Consider the following 15,143-nt stretch of genomic DNA (forward strand, 5'->3'; position numbering starts at 1 on the left):
ATATCATAGAGAAGGCAAAGTGCTGCTTATCGGTGGGGGTCCAGATCCTTAAACCCCCAACAATTGGTCAAAACACCGCCCTGAAGCATGCAGCATAATGGTTGTACTATTGATCCTTACACAACTCCCACAAAGCAATGCTGTATGGACCCATATATGTAAAGGGAACCTGTCATGTCCTGTATGCACCCAGAACCAAGAGCTTATCCCTGCCTAGCAGTCCCAGCCTATAGTAGCATACATTAAGGGATCTTTATAAAAAGTATCTCTAAAGACGCTTTATAAAATGCTAATGAGGCCAGGGACTACTCCCAAGGGCGTTAGTTGCCTTGGCTAGACGTCCCACTTAGAATGTAAGCATGCCCCTGTGGGCGTGCTAACATGTTAATGAATGTGCAGCGTCAGAGACATGGTCGATCTCACCTCTCTGTTGCCACTGTGCCCGACGCTGGTTTTAGGCTCAGTGCGCACGATCAGAAGTCCCGGACTTCCGGTCATGCGTACTATGAAGCCAGGTGTACACGTCCTGGCTTCAAACTAGTATAGTGCACATAACCAGAAACCAGCGGTGGCAGCAGAGAGGTGAGAGCAGCCATGCCTCTGATGCTGCGCATTCATTAGCATGTTAGCACGCCCACAGGGGCATGCTTACATGCCATCGCGACCGACTAGCCAAGGGAACTAACGCCCTTGCAAATAGTCCCTGGCCTCATTAACATATCATAAAGGATATTTAGAAATACTTTTTCTAAAGATCCCTTTACCTATGCTACTATAGGCTGGGACCGCTAGGCAGGGATTATTGGCTCTTGATTCTGGGTGCATACAGGACCTGACAGGTTCCCTTTAATATTGAGCCCATTGACTGTGTTCATGGTCCTGTGTTTTGAGAGATCAGTGAGGGTCTTAAAGTGAACCTGTCAGCAGGTTTTTGTTACCACATCTGAGAGCACCATGATGTAAGCAAAGAGATCCTGAACCCAATGATATGCCACTTAAATTACTGGTTACAGCCGTTCTGACACAATCGGAATCTTTAGATTTAGCCATGTAGCAGAGCTGATAGAGCTGTCCCGCCCACACTAGGCTCTCTGTTGAGATGGTATATTGACAGTGAGGTGCCAATCAGAGGAGGAGGTGTGCTGGACTGTGAGTGAAATTATAGTCCAAACAATGAGAAGTCCTGCAGGTTATTCAAACATAGCAGAGTAGACCTTGACAAAACAGGCATCACTGAATTCTCTTTGTTAACCCTTGCAGCATGCTGTCTTCAGCTTACAGAGCAAAAACCTGCTGACAGATTCTCTTTAAGGCCTTATAAGTGCAGCACTTTGCAGATTGTAGATAAAACATTTCCACATTTCCTAACAAGTGTGAAGCTGAAAAGAAATTCCTAGGCCTTTTGGGCAGTACTACATAAAGATACAACTTATGACGGGCTGCACCAAGATATAATCAGGACAATGCTACACCAAAATAACTCAGAACATATCCAAAGTTTCACAAGCATTAACATGTTATAGGGATTCAAGTCTAAAGATAATATTGACATGTGGATTCTGTTAGCTAGGACTGTAGCCGCCATCTAAATAAAAAACAATTTACAGTGTTTCCCAACATGTCTGAGACAATAACCCCTTACTTAAATACATTACAAAACCCTAAGTAACCCAATGTCTGTGATAGCACATCAATAGTGCAGCATAGGGATCATGGAAATATTCTAGGAGATGGAGTATACTCCGAGACAGATGTAGAACAGTTTGAGAACCTAGTCTATAAAGAGGGTTGTAGCCTCTTCAATCTGGAAATCTGTGATTTGAGGTCACAGACTCCATTTTAACTTTCGTCAGGCATCTACAGAAGAACATATTTTCTCTGGATTTCGGCATTAAACAACAAAGTATCCATAAATAATTATCTGTTTCAGATCAAAACAGTTATCATTTTCATCCATAACTGTAAGGGCGGCGTCATACGCTATGATATATCGGGCGATATGTCGTCAGGGTCACGGATTCCGTGACGCACATCCGGCATCGTTAGACATATCGTAGTGTGTGACAGCTACGAACGACTGTGAACGAGCAAAAATAGTCACCTTATCGTTGCTCGTTGACACGTCGTTCAATTTCAAAATGTCGGTCCTCCTTCTGTGCTCCGGTTGTTCATCATTCCCGAGGCAGCATACATCGCTCCATGTAACACCCCGGGAACGACGAATACAGCTTACCTGCATCCCGCCGGCAATGCGGAAGGAAGGAGGTGGGCGGGATGTTACGTCCCGCTCATCTCTGCCCCTCTGCTGCTATTGGCCGGCCGCTGTGTGACGTCGCTGTGACACCGAACGTCCCTCCCCGTTCAGGAAGAGGATGTTCACCGCCCACAGCGACGTCGTCTGGGAAGTAAGTGCGTGTGACAGGGGGTTAACGACTTTGTGCGACACGGGCAACAAATTGCCCGTGACGCACAAACGACAGGCGCGGGTACGATCGCTCATGCGATTGCACGATAGATCGTACCGTGTGACGCCACCCTTAGTCTACACCTCTGCCATACTGTTCATTAAATCCTGACACCCAATATAGTTTATGAGCAAATAATTTTAGGTTCTACACAAAATCTCCCACCAAAGTATGTTCCCATACACCTCTGTATAGATCCCCATACACCTCTTTATGGATCCCCTACACCTCTTTATGGATCCCCCCATACTCCTATGTATGGATCCCCCATACACCTCTGTATGGATCCCCTACACCTCTGTATGGATTTCCTACACCTCTGTATGGATCCCGTACACCTCTGTATGGATCTCCATACACCTCCATATGATTGCCTCCTGACATCCCTCAACCGGTGATGCCAAAGACATTTGGCAGTGGCTTTTTCCGCCTCTCTTCTTTGAAAACACATGAACACTCAGTCATTTGGTCATATGTATGGGGGACATGAGGGAGATATTTTAGCTGATGGCACAATTTGCGTTCAACCGTTCGTTATCGTTTGGCCAACCTTGGTGCATTTGACAATTCTTAATCCTCACAAATAGACCTTTGTAAATCTTTACATTACTCATGTTAGGTTTATTGTGACATTTACTGTATGATATTATATTGTCAGATGTAACGCTCGACATCCAATTTACAAAAGTACCAATAGAATACAATTTACAATTGTTGACATTGAACATTCATATTTCACAAGCAGCTATAAAAAGAAAACATAAAACGTATGAAATATTTACAACCAAGGACTCTTTTCTTTCAGTTCTTAAGATCCAATTAATATGATACATGATTTAAGTCATAAATATGGTCAGAGTGCTGATGTCATTTGTTTAATGGATACAAAAGGCATTATTCATCCCGGATTAACAATCTAAAATGGTAGCAATCTTTTAAAGAGACTTTACTAATCTTACTTTGGACAACAAAACAGACAATGGGGAAGTTATGAAACCAGTATGAAATATGAGTTTTGGAACTAAAGGGAATCTTATCAGTAGGCTGTGCTGAGAATTCTTGAAAGCTGTATGATGCAGGGGCAGAAAGCCTGATACCAGTTTTATGTAATTTATGGCAGTTTGATGCAGTTTTGGTACAATCCCCGTTTTCTCTGTTGTAGATATAACAGTGCTCACATTGCTGAGCTGTGTATAACCCTACCCACACCACTGATTGACAGCTTACTGTGTACACTGTACATCGTCAGCAAGCTATTAATCAGTGGTGAGGGTAGGGTTACATAGATCACCTGGACTGCCTCAAAGGTGAGATCTAGTCCTCTAGTGATAATCTCCTGGAGATAAAACACTGATTGTATTGAAACTACAGCAAGTGACATCCCTGGAATCAGTCTCTCCTCTCCTATATTATGTTGCTATCAAGTTAAAAAGCAAAAACCTGCTGAAAGGTTCCTTTTAAAGCCAGAAAAGAGACCTTAGGAATAATACTGTAAAAAAAACTAATTAAAGCAATCTTCTCTTCTCTGTCTACATGTCTGCTTTAGTTAATAATGGTAATTCTCATAATATAACAATCCCTGTCCATCCTCACTCTTTATGAATAGTGTATTTGTACTGTTCTCCTCCTAGAAATGTATGAATAAACTGACAACTGTATAATCCTAGTTGGAGACGGGTACTTACACCGTCTGATACAGTTCAATCAGTGCTGACATAATACTATGACAAAGGAATATTGTAAAACCCAGTTTTTAATTTATTCTTATATTTCTAAGAGAAATAATAAAACAACACAGGGTTCTTAAAATAAAGTTCTCCATAGTTTTTATTTTATGGGGTATACAAGTATTTGCTGAAATAAAAATGGAAGGAGAGCTCACAGTTGTTCTTTACATAAATTTATTCACTAAAGGGCCCGTTACACGCTACGATATATCTAACGATATGTCGTCGTTAGTGACGCACATCCGGCCTCGTTTGACATATTGTAGCGTGTGACAGCTACGAGCAACAGTGAATGAGCAAAAATACTCACCTTATTGTTGCTCGTTGACACGTCGCTCATTTTCAAAAAATTGATCGTCCTTCTGCGTGATGGTTATTCGTCGTTCCCGGGGCAGCACACATCGCTCCGTGTGACACCCCGGGAACGATGAACTGCAGCTTACCTGCGGCTGCTGGCAATGCGGAAGGAAGGAGGTGGGCGGGATGTTACGTCCCGCTCATCTCCGCCCCTCCGCTTCTATTGGGCGGCCGCTGTGTGACGTCGCTGTGACGCCGAACGTCCCTCCCCCTTCAGGAAGAGGATGTTCGCCGCCCACAGTGAGGTCGTTCGGGAGGTAAGTACATGTGATGGGGTAAACGACTTTGTGCGAGACAGGCAACAAATTGCGCGTAACACACAAACGATGGGGGCGGATGCGATCGCACATGCGATCGCACGATAAATCGCCGCATGTAAAGCGGCCTTTAGTCTTTTATTGGGAAGTTGTAGTACTAAATTGGGCCAAGTAGGTTATGTGACTAGTAATTGGGCCACTAAAAATCTTTCCAAGAGTCCCCATCAATCAACCATGTCGACCCCCCCAACCCAGTGTGCTAAATAAATAGATAGATTGATTATTTAAAATTCTAGAAATTATGACACGTGGAAGCTGTAGAGATCACCATATTGGTGGTCAACAATTTTTGGCAAAAACCTTTATTTATGAAATGGACAAACAGAATGTTTAATAGCTTGATGAGGTCAATTCACTGAGTAACTGGTATTTTTATTTGTGATCATTCTCTTATATTGTACATACACATTTACACATATATTGTGTACAGCACATACTTGCCATTACATTATATGGCTAGTAAAAGCTACACCTGGAAATAACATAACAATGCTCAGTGTGGAAAGTATATTACTCTTTAGTAATAATAGAAGGTTTTATAGATCTCTTCATAGAACTACAACAGAATAATGAAAATGTGTTTGCTTCATGTAGGAATTGTTCTAAAGCATCAATCAATCATACACTTATGAGAACATCTATTGCTAACTGTGTCTGATTAAATTGAACGCTCAAATTCCTTAGATCCCAGTACAACTTCCCACTCAAGAGGGCACGAGAGCTTCGATAGGGGTACTGTCATGGACTGGAAGGACACCTATGACTCTTCTGAGAACACAGACCCCCACGTGGCAGACTCTTTCCATAATCACCGGGACAAAAAGGGTAAGGCCTTGGAAAAAAAAAACCTGTTTGTGTAATGAGAAGTCACTTGGGGAGGGAGGTGATTTACATGCTGTGGATGCTTTCAGCTGGATTAGTTCAATATGATGCACAAATCAGGTGGTTCTCAAATAAACAGCCATATAAATGTATGCTAATTATATGTTGATTATTTTGTTCAAAAATGTTTTTTGTTTTGCTTCTATTTTTGCTGAAAAAAAGAAAAAAAAATATATACACAGATGCAAAAATTGGTACAAGGCCCAAAGGCTTATCAACAAAACCTCTTGTATACATATCCAAAAATATGGGGACAACACTCCAAGGTCATATAGTGAGTGGGCAAATTCTTATCAGCCCATGCAACGTTTCTCACCAAGACAGCAGAGCCTTTCTCAACTGTGCAGATGTTGCATGGGCTGATTAAACCACCATCTAACTTTAGAGTGCTGTATTTTTATATATATATATATATATATATATATATATATATATATATATATATATATATATATATATATATATATATATATATATATATATATATATATATATATATATATATATATATATATATATATATATATATATATATATATTATATAATATATATAATATATATATAAAGCTGAGTGTATGTGTGTGTGTGTGTGTGTGTGTATGTATGTGTGTATGTATGTCCGCTAAAGGAATCCGCACCGTTGCATTTACAATCACGAAATTTTGCACAGACGCCTCATGTGACGCAGGGAGCATCGTAGACTATGTTTTGACAGAAAAATTTAACCCCGTGCTTTACAGTTAGTCTCTAAAATCCTGCCGCCATTAAACTGAATGGAGGTGGGAGCTATAGGTTATTAATAGCAACTGTCAGTGGTTGCTATATGAGCAAAAAAACTGTTAGTTGAAGCTTATGCGTGAGGTTATTTGATGTCGATGGAGAGATGGATAGAGAGACAAAGAAAGACAGACAGACAGAGACACAGACAGAGACAGATGGGGAAAGAGACAGACAGATAGACAGGGAAAGAGACAGCCCTGGAAAGAGACAGCCCTGGAAAGAGACAGCCCTGAAAAGACACAGATGGGCAAAGACACAGACGGGCACAGACACAGACGGGCAAAGACAGACGGGCAAAGAGACAGACCTGGAAAGAGACAACCCTGGAAAGAGACAGATGGGGAAAGAGACAGCCCTGAAAGAGACAGTCCTAGAAAGAGTCATTCGGGCAAAGAGACAGCCCTGGAAAGAGACAGATGGAGAAAGAGACAGCCCTGGAAACATACAGGCGGGGAAAGATACAGCCCTGGAAAGAGACAGACGGGGAAAGAGACAGACAGGGAAAGAGACAGCCCTGGAAAGAGACAGCGCTGGAAAGAGACAGACGGGCAAAAAGACAGACCGGGAAAGAGACAGACCGGGAAAGAGACAGACCTGGAAAGAGACAGACCTGGAAAGAGACAGACCAAGACAGACAGAAAAGAGACAGATGGGGAAAGAGACAGACAGACACACACACATAGAAACAGACACAGAGATAGAGACAGACAGACACAGAGATGGAGACTGATAGACTGATACAAATACAGACAGAGATAGAAATAGTCAGACAGAGACATAGACACAGACAGACAAGGAAAGAGACAGACAGAGAGACAGACAGACAGTGACACACAGACAGAGAAGAGAGACAGTTACTATCCCGGGCAACGCCCGGGTACTACAGCTAGTATATATATATAGATATGTATGTATATATAGATATGTGTATGTATATGTATATATATATATATATATATATATATATATATATATATATATATATATATATGTACAGCATATATATATACATATACTATATATATAAATATAAATATATATATATATATATATATATATATATATATACACTGTTTGTATATTCTTTTTGCTAAAAGCCTATGTACATATAATACGTTTTGTTGATAAAAAAATATACAAGCAGTGTATATATGTGTGTATGTATACATGTATATGTGTATAACAGCACCACTATTCCAGGTACTAGGTGCCACAACCATCCAAAACGTAAATGTATATACTCCAACTTCAGACCTTGATAAAGTTCTGAAACATCACCACTGGGCTCAACAAAGTCCATATATTGTTTCACCTTAAAGCTGGACCACTGCCTATGCTTTTTTCTTGTGGACATGTATATATATATATATATATATATGTTTTTTTTAGAAATATGCAAGCAGTGTGGACTTCATGAAAGTGCAAGGAAAAATAAATAAAATTCTAGCTTCTTAAAATTTCAGAATTACTTTATTTAAAAATGCACTTAAAAAACCTACATAAGTGCAGATAAACACAGCGCATTTCAAACAAATGGCCATTCTTTATCAAAGCTGACTTCAAAATGAAAATCAGTTTGATGATATAGAATGCCACATCCAATGAAAGTTCCGCTTTAACAATCACGTGTGAACACATTAATTAGAAACCACTACTGCACATAAAACGCACTTGAATACAAAACATAAAATGACATGACTCTAACATATACATGAATCTCTAGTACATACTGTTGGTGTATTTTATCAAAAATACCCCCAAAAAATTGCAGACTGGGAGAGAACAGTGGTAGGTGTCAAAATCAAACAAAGAACCTTTGCTCTTCCCATCCCTTTCATTTTCCATCTCTGTCCGTGCAGTCTAGTCAGTCTGGAAATCTGGAATCCATTTGGTCCAGACTATAATAATATTAGACCTAAATTGTTTTGTGACTGTACACTAATTTAATACACCCGTTTCTCTCTAACCTATCAAAGGAGATAATGACTACCATTTCTTAACTCTTGCGCACATTTGGTTAAGAGCATTCTTCATGTGTGACCCATTTTCTACACACATTACCTCATAAAGGGCACTTGGTAGGATAAAAGGGTGGTACTCCCCCTTATTACACTAAGAGAAGGGACTGCAATATGAAAGTTATTGACCTGTAACCTGGAGCAAATGACCCGTAACTGGTGATATACCAGCCGCAGACTTCACAGCAGAACACAATGGTTAATGGCAGTTTTTTTTCTGATTAAAGTAGTGCCCTCAGATTATTAACCCATGAAGAAAAGTGAAATGTCTTAGGCATTGAGTAATTCAATCGTCTTCTGTGAAAGAGTCGAAAATTTGGAACAGATCTGCTTTATGATTTCTGACCTATTCATGAAGAAATGGCACAATGTCTCAGCCCATTATCTCATCCGCATCATCCAAAGAACTAATTTTAACATTATCTTGATGCTTCTCTCCTGTCATTAGAGCAAATAATAGATATCACATTGTGCTCGGCTGCTTCTCAGGGGTGTTACAGTAAGACATGATTAATGAAGAGGTGCTGAACCAGAAAACTCGCACTGCAAATAGAAAAGCAGCCCAGGGACATGCTACCAATATGTTGATATTCTTGTCATTGTTTTCCATCTAGATTACGTAAAGTAGAGACCAATCATTTGCACATTTATCTGTTATCTCGGCCATGATATCACGTGATGACTTTAATGATTTATTTGGGGTGTTTTATTGGACTTCTATGAACGATTTTGTGCATATCATATTGACTAAGCTGAAAGCATCGCACATGTCAACATGTAAAGAGTATATAAACAATGGTGGCAGAGGTTACGCATGGGTGTTTGGTCATTATCACATGTGTGTGCTTAATACTCCTTGTCTGTCTGTGCACTTATTGCCGAGTGATATTAAACAGCAGCATTAAACAGGAAGACAATGAGTAACCACCGTGCCCTACACAAAATCCAGTTAAATGCTTGTTTTGTTTTGTTTTTAATTTATTGTTGTTTTTGTTGTTTTTTTCACTTTTGCTGACGATTTTGATTTTTTCAACTACAGTTTTTGTTTTCACTTTTTGTTTTGCAAAGTGCTATGTGGTGTTATTAAGTGTAATTTCTTTGGAAGGTGTTTTCTTTCATTTCCATGCTGACAGTATAAATTCCTTCTCCGTACTAATTCTTAATTCACTTGCTGCTTGGTTTGCAATGACACTAGTGGTTTGATGATGTCACATCCATATGTTCAACATATGCACAAGCTCAGGTACCTGGAGGATAAGGATGTGCTAGGTGGCCCTTGAAATTGCTTGGCTCGTTGGGATGTGACATTTGTACACCACGGCTTAATTAGCTAAATATACTCTGGAGTTGTTGTGCATACAGAATAAATTTCCACGCAAGTTAAAAATACATATATGTTCAGCGTGCTCGCTGCTTACCGCTGACAGCTTGCTCGTCTTCCTGCGTTTAGCAGGTAAATGAACTCGCTGTTCTTTTCTTCTCCTCTAAACAAATGGGAGCAATTGAGATTGTTACAACTCCAGTGTATGTTTTATTTCTGTGCAGTGTTTTTTATTTTCCATAGACTTTGTGTGTTTCTCACATTTTGCAAGTTTAACTAATATCACTTCCTACACTAACCCTTCTCCCTCCTCCTGCTACCATTGTACTTTGCCTCCCTCCTTGGTTCCTTCCCTTAAAGTGACAGTAACATCTAAAATTCTCACCACACATCCCTAGCAACTGTTTGCTAAAGTGTTTTCTTGGACATAAAACTCTATGGCATAAAACTTGTTCCTCCAACTGGTTGATACTTAAATGACTGAGAAGTTCCCTTTATCAGCACAGTAGCCGCAACCAACAAAACCTCCCATGTAGTCCTAGCCTAGCAGATTACTATTTTGCCTATATACAACCAATTAATTTAGCTGAATAACCAATGGGATAATTTTTAGGCATGCACATGGGGTCATGTTTAGAAATGCACATCACTTGTTGGGAAATCTGACCAAAATTAACCAATTCTCTCTATTTCACAAAAAAGTTAAGAATTGGATCTCAGATGTATTAAAATAAAGGGATTGACAGAGAATAAGATAATAATGACCTATCCTTAGCATAGGTAATATAACATAATGTAACATAGGGGCTGATTCATTAGACCTAGGACACACGGGTGTGTTAAATGGTCCGAGTGGAATGCAATAAAAAATGTTACTCTTCGGGGTCACTCCCATGTGAGATTGTTTTCAGCCCTAATTGGACCGAGAAAATTCCAGCAATCCGATCCATTTTTACTCGTACCCATACAAGTCTATGGGGCAAGAGAAGCATGGCACTGCACTAGGATTACACTGGAGTGCAGTGTGATAATCACATCAGCTCATAATGGAGGAGATGGGAATATAGTCCCTCCCTCTCCTTTGCAACTGTGATCCAATCGCAGGATTGGATCACATTGGCATGATATTCGGAGCACGTTTGCAGCAGTGCCGGAGCCGAGGGTCATAAGAATAACGCATCCGATGCACTCGCATTGGACGCTTAATGCTCGCGAGGCCTTAGCCTAAGACTAGAATTGTACATGCCAGTCTTAATGAAGGACTCACTGAAGTACATTTCACCAAAATCGTTAGGATGATTTGTGTTTTAAGAACTACCAGCACTTTTGCTGAATTTGATGATCAGGTACAGATACACCCTGTATCGTTCCACCTCCTCCCCAGTTTTGCACATTTTGAGGTGTTTTGAGGTGTTTCACACCAAAATTTGCAACATGTTTGAGCAACCCCATCTTGCGCAAAAAAAAATCAACTTTCAAAACATTTTATGCCAGTTTTCTGGCATAAAAGCTTTAATAAATTGGATTCATAGTATACAGATTGGGAATATCCCAAGTCCAGTTAGTAGGGGGGTTGGGTGTCGTACTTCACTTGTCCTATGGCTAGGTCACTTCTGAACAACCCTGTTAAGTGCTAAGGGTACTTTACACGCTGCGATATTGGTACCGATATCGCTAGCCAGCGTACCCGCCCCCGTCGGTTGTGCGTCAGTGGCAAATCGCTGCCCGTGGTACACAACATCGCTAACACCCGTCACACGGACTTACCTTCCCTGCGACATCGCTGTGGCTGCCTCCTTTCTATGGGGGCAGTTCGTGCGGCGTTACAGCGACGTCACACGACAGCCGTCCAATAGCAGAGGAGGGGCGGAGATGAGCGGCCAGAACATGCCCCCCATCTCCTTCCTTCCTCATTGCCGGTGGACGCAGGTAAGGAGATATTCGTCGTTCCTGTGGTGTCACACATAGCGATGTGTGGTGCCGCAGGAACGACGAACAACATCGTACCTGCAGCAGCAACGATATTTGGAAAAGGAGCGACGTATCAACGAGTAACGATTTTTCATGTTTTTGCGCTCGTTGATCGTCGATCCTTGGTGTCACACGCTGCGATGTCGCTAACGGCGCTGGATGTGCGTCACTAACGACGTGATCCCGACGATATATCGTTAGCGATGTCGCAGCATGTAAAGCACCCTTTAGTGTTACAGGTTCATTGGGCAAACCATATGACCCATTATGTGACAATATTAAAGTTATGAGAGATATTAGGAAAAGGACTAAAACTCAATGAATGATCAGAAGTACAATCCTTAATACACCTTAATGCACCAATCCATTCTTAGATTATTTATGGTTCTTTTGAAATAAGAATGATCAATTTTAATCAACTCGGCTGTTGCATTGATTGTACCTTCTCTATAATCGTGCCGATTATAGCATTGGGCTTACTATTTCAAAAGAAAATGCATTGGAGCAGTTAACATAAAGAATATTTCCATAAATAGTTAAATCAGAAATGTTTAAAAAAAATACTGGGATCTTTGTTGGATTGTGGCTACATATAGCTATGGGAAGACAAGGTTTATGCCTAGAAAAATAGAGCAAAGGAAGAACATTTTACAACTGTGGCTAGGAATGAATGGATGGATTTATATATAGGTGTTATTGTCCTTTTAAGTCAAGTAAATCAAAGTCTCTCTGTGACATATTCCAAGGCTTTATCCTATTAGTAATGACATATTGCTTGTGTACGTTTACAAAAGATATACTAACCGAACCTGTGGGTGTCAGAAGTTGCTCCTAAATGCAGTCAGGAGAAAATGGACTCATTTTCTTCGTTCATTAAGCTGCATTTCCCATGACCTTCCCTCTTGGTCTTCCTTTGGTTTCTTTTCTCCTTGCACCTTTCTTTAGATGTGTGTAACTTATAGGTAAATGCTGCCAGCTCCCCTGTTTTATCGTGATGTTTCCAAGTGTCTGGAGTCTTCCCAGCTTACTTAATGAGCTTGATAAATTAGCCGCAGTTGTGAGCTGCAGGAGGTTCAGTCTCTTCTTTCCACGTCTTGAGTAATAGGAGCATTGTCTTATTTAACACAGATGTGAACTCCAGGTTTATTCTAACAATTCACTTTTTGTCTCTTTGCTTCCCTAATAGTTTGTCGTAAAAAATGATTCCACATAGAACATGTTAACCTTCTTATTCACACTAGACATATCATGATTAATTATGTTTTTGAGTAAATATGGGACTTAAAGCTTTGTAGTGAAAAGAAACTTTCAGAATATATGCAACACCCTTTGTTGTAGTTTGTGGTTTAATTGTGTATGTTTTTCCTTATTTTATATTTTGCAAATTAATACATTTTCCCTAAAGAGGTTTATACAGATCTGGATGTTTTATCAGATGTTTGTTGCAAGATCAAAGCCTGGTAGATGAACAGATCTGAAAGGGTTGATATTAATGTGTATATTTTCTATATGCTTACATATCATTACATGTAATTGGCAGCTTAATTTATGTTAAAAGGATGATATGCTAAACTGGGAGCTTCTAGGTGAACATGCATAATGTAAGACACTCGAAGGAAATATAAATAATTACTAGAGATGAGCAAATTGATCTGTGCCGCCTTGGTTCAATGTCCAGTCCGGTTATCAAAGGCAGCTGGTCGTCACTCCTGAACCTGCCATCCTGGGTGCCTATGACTAAGTCGTACAAGATGATGAGGCCAGAGGGCACTAAGGATGTCAGGCACTGACTAGAGATGAGCGAAGCCGTGGAAGTTCGGATTCTGCGGGGTCAGCCAGACTTTAGATAAAGTTCTGTTCTGGATCTGAACATATAGCCAGCCATAAACAGAGCACTTTTGGGTGAGGGAGGGCAGGGAGTTTCTTTTTTTTCTTTCCTTCTTTTCGTACACACTACAACTGATAATGCTGTTTTTGGTCCCAGTGAGAACACAGATTTTTTTTTGTAAAGTCTACATTCGGTATAAACACCGAGCTTTAAAGTTCTATCCACTGAGGACTGATCTGGATGCCGAACCAGAGCAGTAAGTTTCAAATTGCTCATCTATAATAAATACTAAATATAAATGCTAAAAATTACATTTAAAAATATTTTCCGTAATTTTCGGTTTAAAAGATACACCGGATTATAAGACGCACCTCAAATTTAGAGAAAAAAAATGGGGTCCGTCTTACAATCCGGTGGTCTCTTACAAGGGGAGGGTGGCAGTGGTGGTGGAGCGGGATCACAGGAGGCAGGGTTGGTGGTAGAGCAGGTCGATGGTGCGGGTAGCGGGTGTCCCAGATGTTGTGAGGTTTGCAATTTCCAGAAACTGTCAGCAGTGTGAGCTTCAAAGAAGTGGCGCCTGGAATTGGCGCGTGCAGAGATTTAACTATTGGCTCAATAAAAAGTCAAGATCTCATCTGTGCATGCCCCACCTCCGGGTGCCATTTTCCTTTAGTCCGCTGCTGGGTGATCAATGGGCCAGAGGTGGCGCGTGTGCAGATGGGATCTTGAGCCGAAAGCTCCGTCTGCGTATGTGCTGCATTCGGGTGATATTATTTGAAGCCGCACCCCCGACATTTTTAGGATTCCCCTGCCTCACCTCCCACCGCACAGCCCCCCTGCAATCCCTCTTCACCACCTCCCGGTAAGGATCATTTGAATTACAAGATGCACCTTTCATTTTCCTCACATTTTTGGGATAATCCGAAAAATACGGTAATTCATTTTAAAATCTCTGTATAAAAATTTCAACATAAACTCCAAATGAATAGATTTTGCCTATAACATGGCATTTTGCTATACGATAGATCACTAAATATAGGTCAATGAGGCTATAATAATGTGGAAAAGAAGAGCACATTACATTTTAAAAAACGTTATCTTTTGGTTGTAATGTCCAACAATTAAACTTTTTGTATGAATTTAGATTAGAGGTTTGTTTTTTTTACCAAGGCTGCATGTCTAGTCAAGTAGATGGTCAACACCTTAGCAGGCAAGTGACAATTTAACATGCCTGCTAACATGATGATATCACTTGCCAAATTCAAGGAATATTTACGAGCTTTCTGAAACAGCAGACAGTATATTACCTATCCTACACGTATATACTGTAGATGTCAGTATTTTTTCTGAATACATCATGAGTGTTCTGAGATCACTTACTGAGGAAGTGGAAATGTTCTCGGGAAGAGGAAATCTGTTCCTGTCCAATGACAAGATAAGAATTAATGTTCTGCAGATGTATTGGAAAACTCCTAC

The 15,143-nt window shown here is 40.4% G+C and overlaps 1 protein-coding gene across 7 annotated transcripts in view; it reads left to right on the plus strand.

Annotated features, from left to right (window-relative positions):
- Positions 1–15,143, plus strand: part of SEMA6A (semaphorin 6A) — a 327,645-nt gene that overhangs the window by 203,607 nt on the left and 108,895 nt on the right. For 4 of the 7 annotated variants that reach the window (XM_075324986.1, XM_075324987.1, XM_075324982.1 and 1 more), the window contains one exon: positions 5,551–5,691. The exons of the other annotated variants lie outside the window; for them this stretch is intronic. In XM_075324986.1, the coding sequence (XP_075181101.1) occupies positions 5,551–5,691 (141 nt within the window). The remainder of the gene's footprint in view (positions 1–5,550; positions 5,692–15,143) is intronic. 7 annotated transcript variants of the gene reach the window in all.

Source organism: Anomaloglossus baeobatrachus, chromosome 1 (genome assembly GCF_048569485.1).
Source record: "Anomaloglossus baeobatrachus isolate aAnoBae1 chromosome 1, aAnoBae1.hap1, whole genome shotgun sequence".
NCBI lineage: Eukaryota > Metazoa > Chordata > Amphibia > Anura > Aromobatidae > Anomaloglossus > Anomaloglossus baeobatrachus.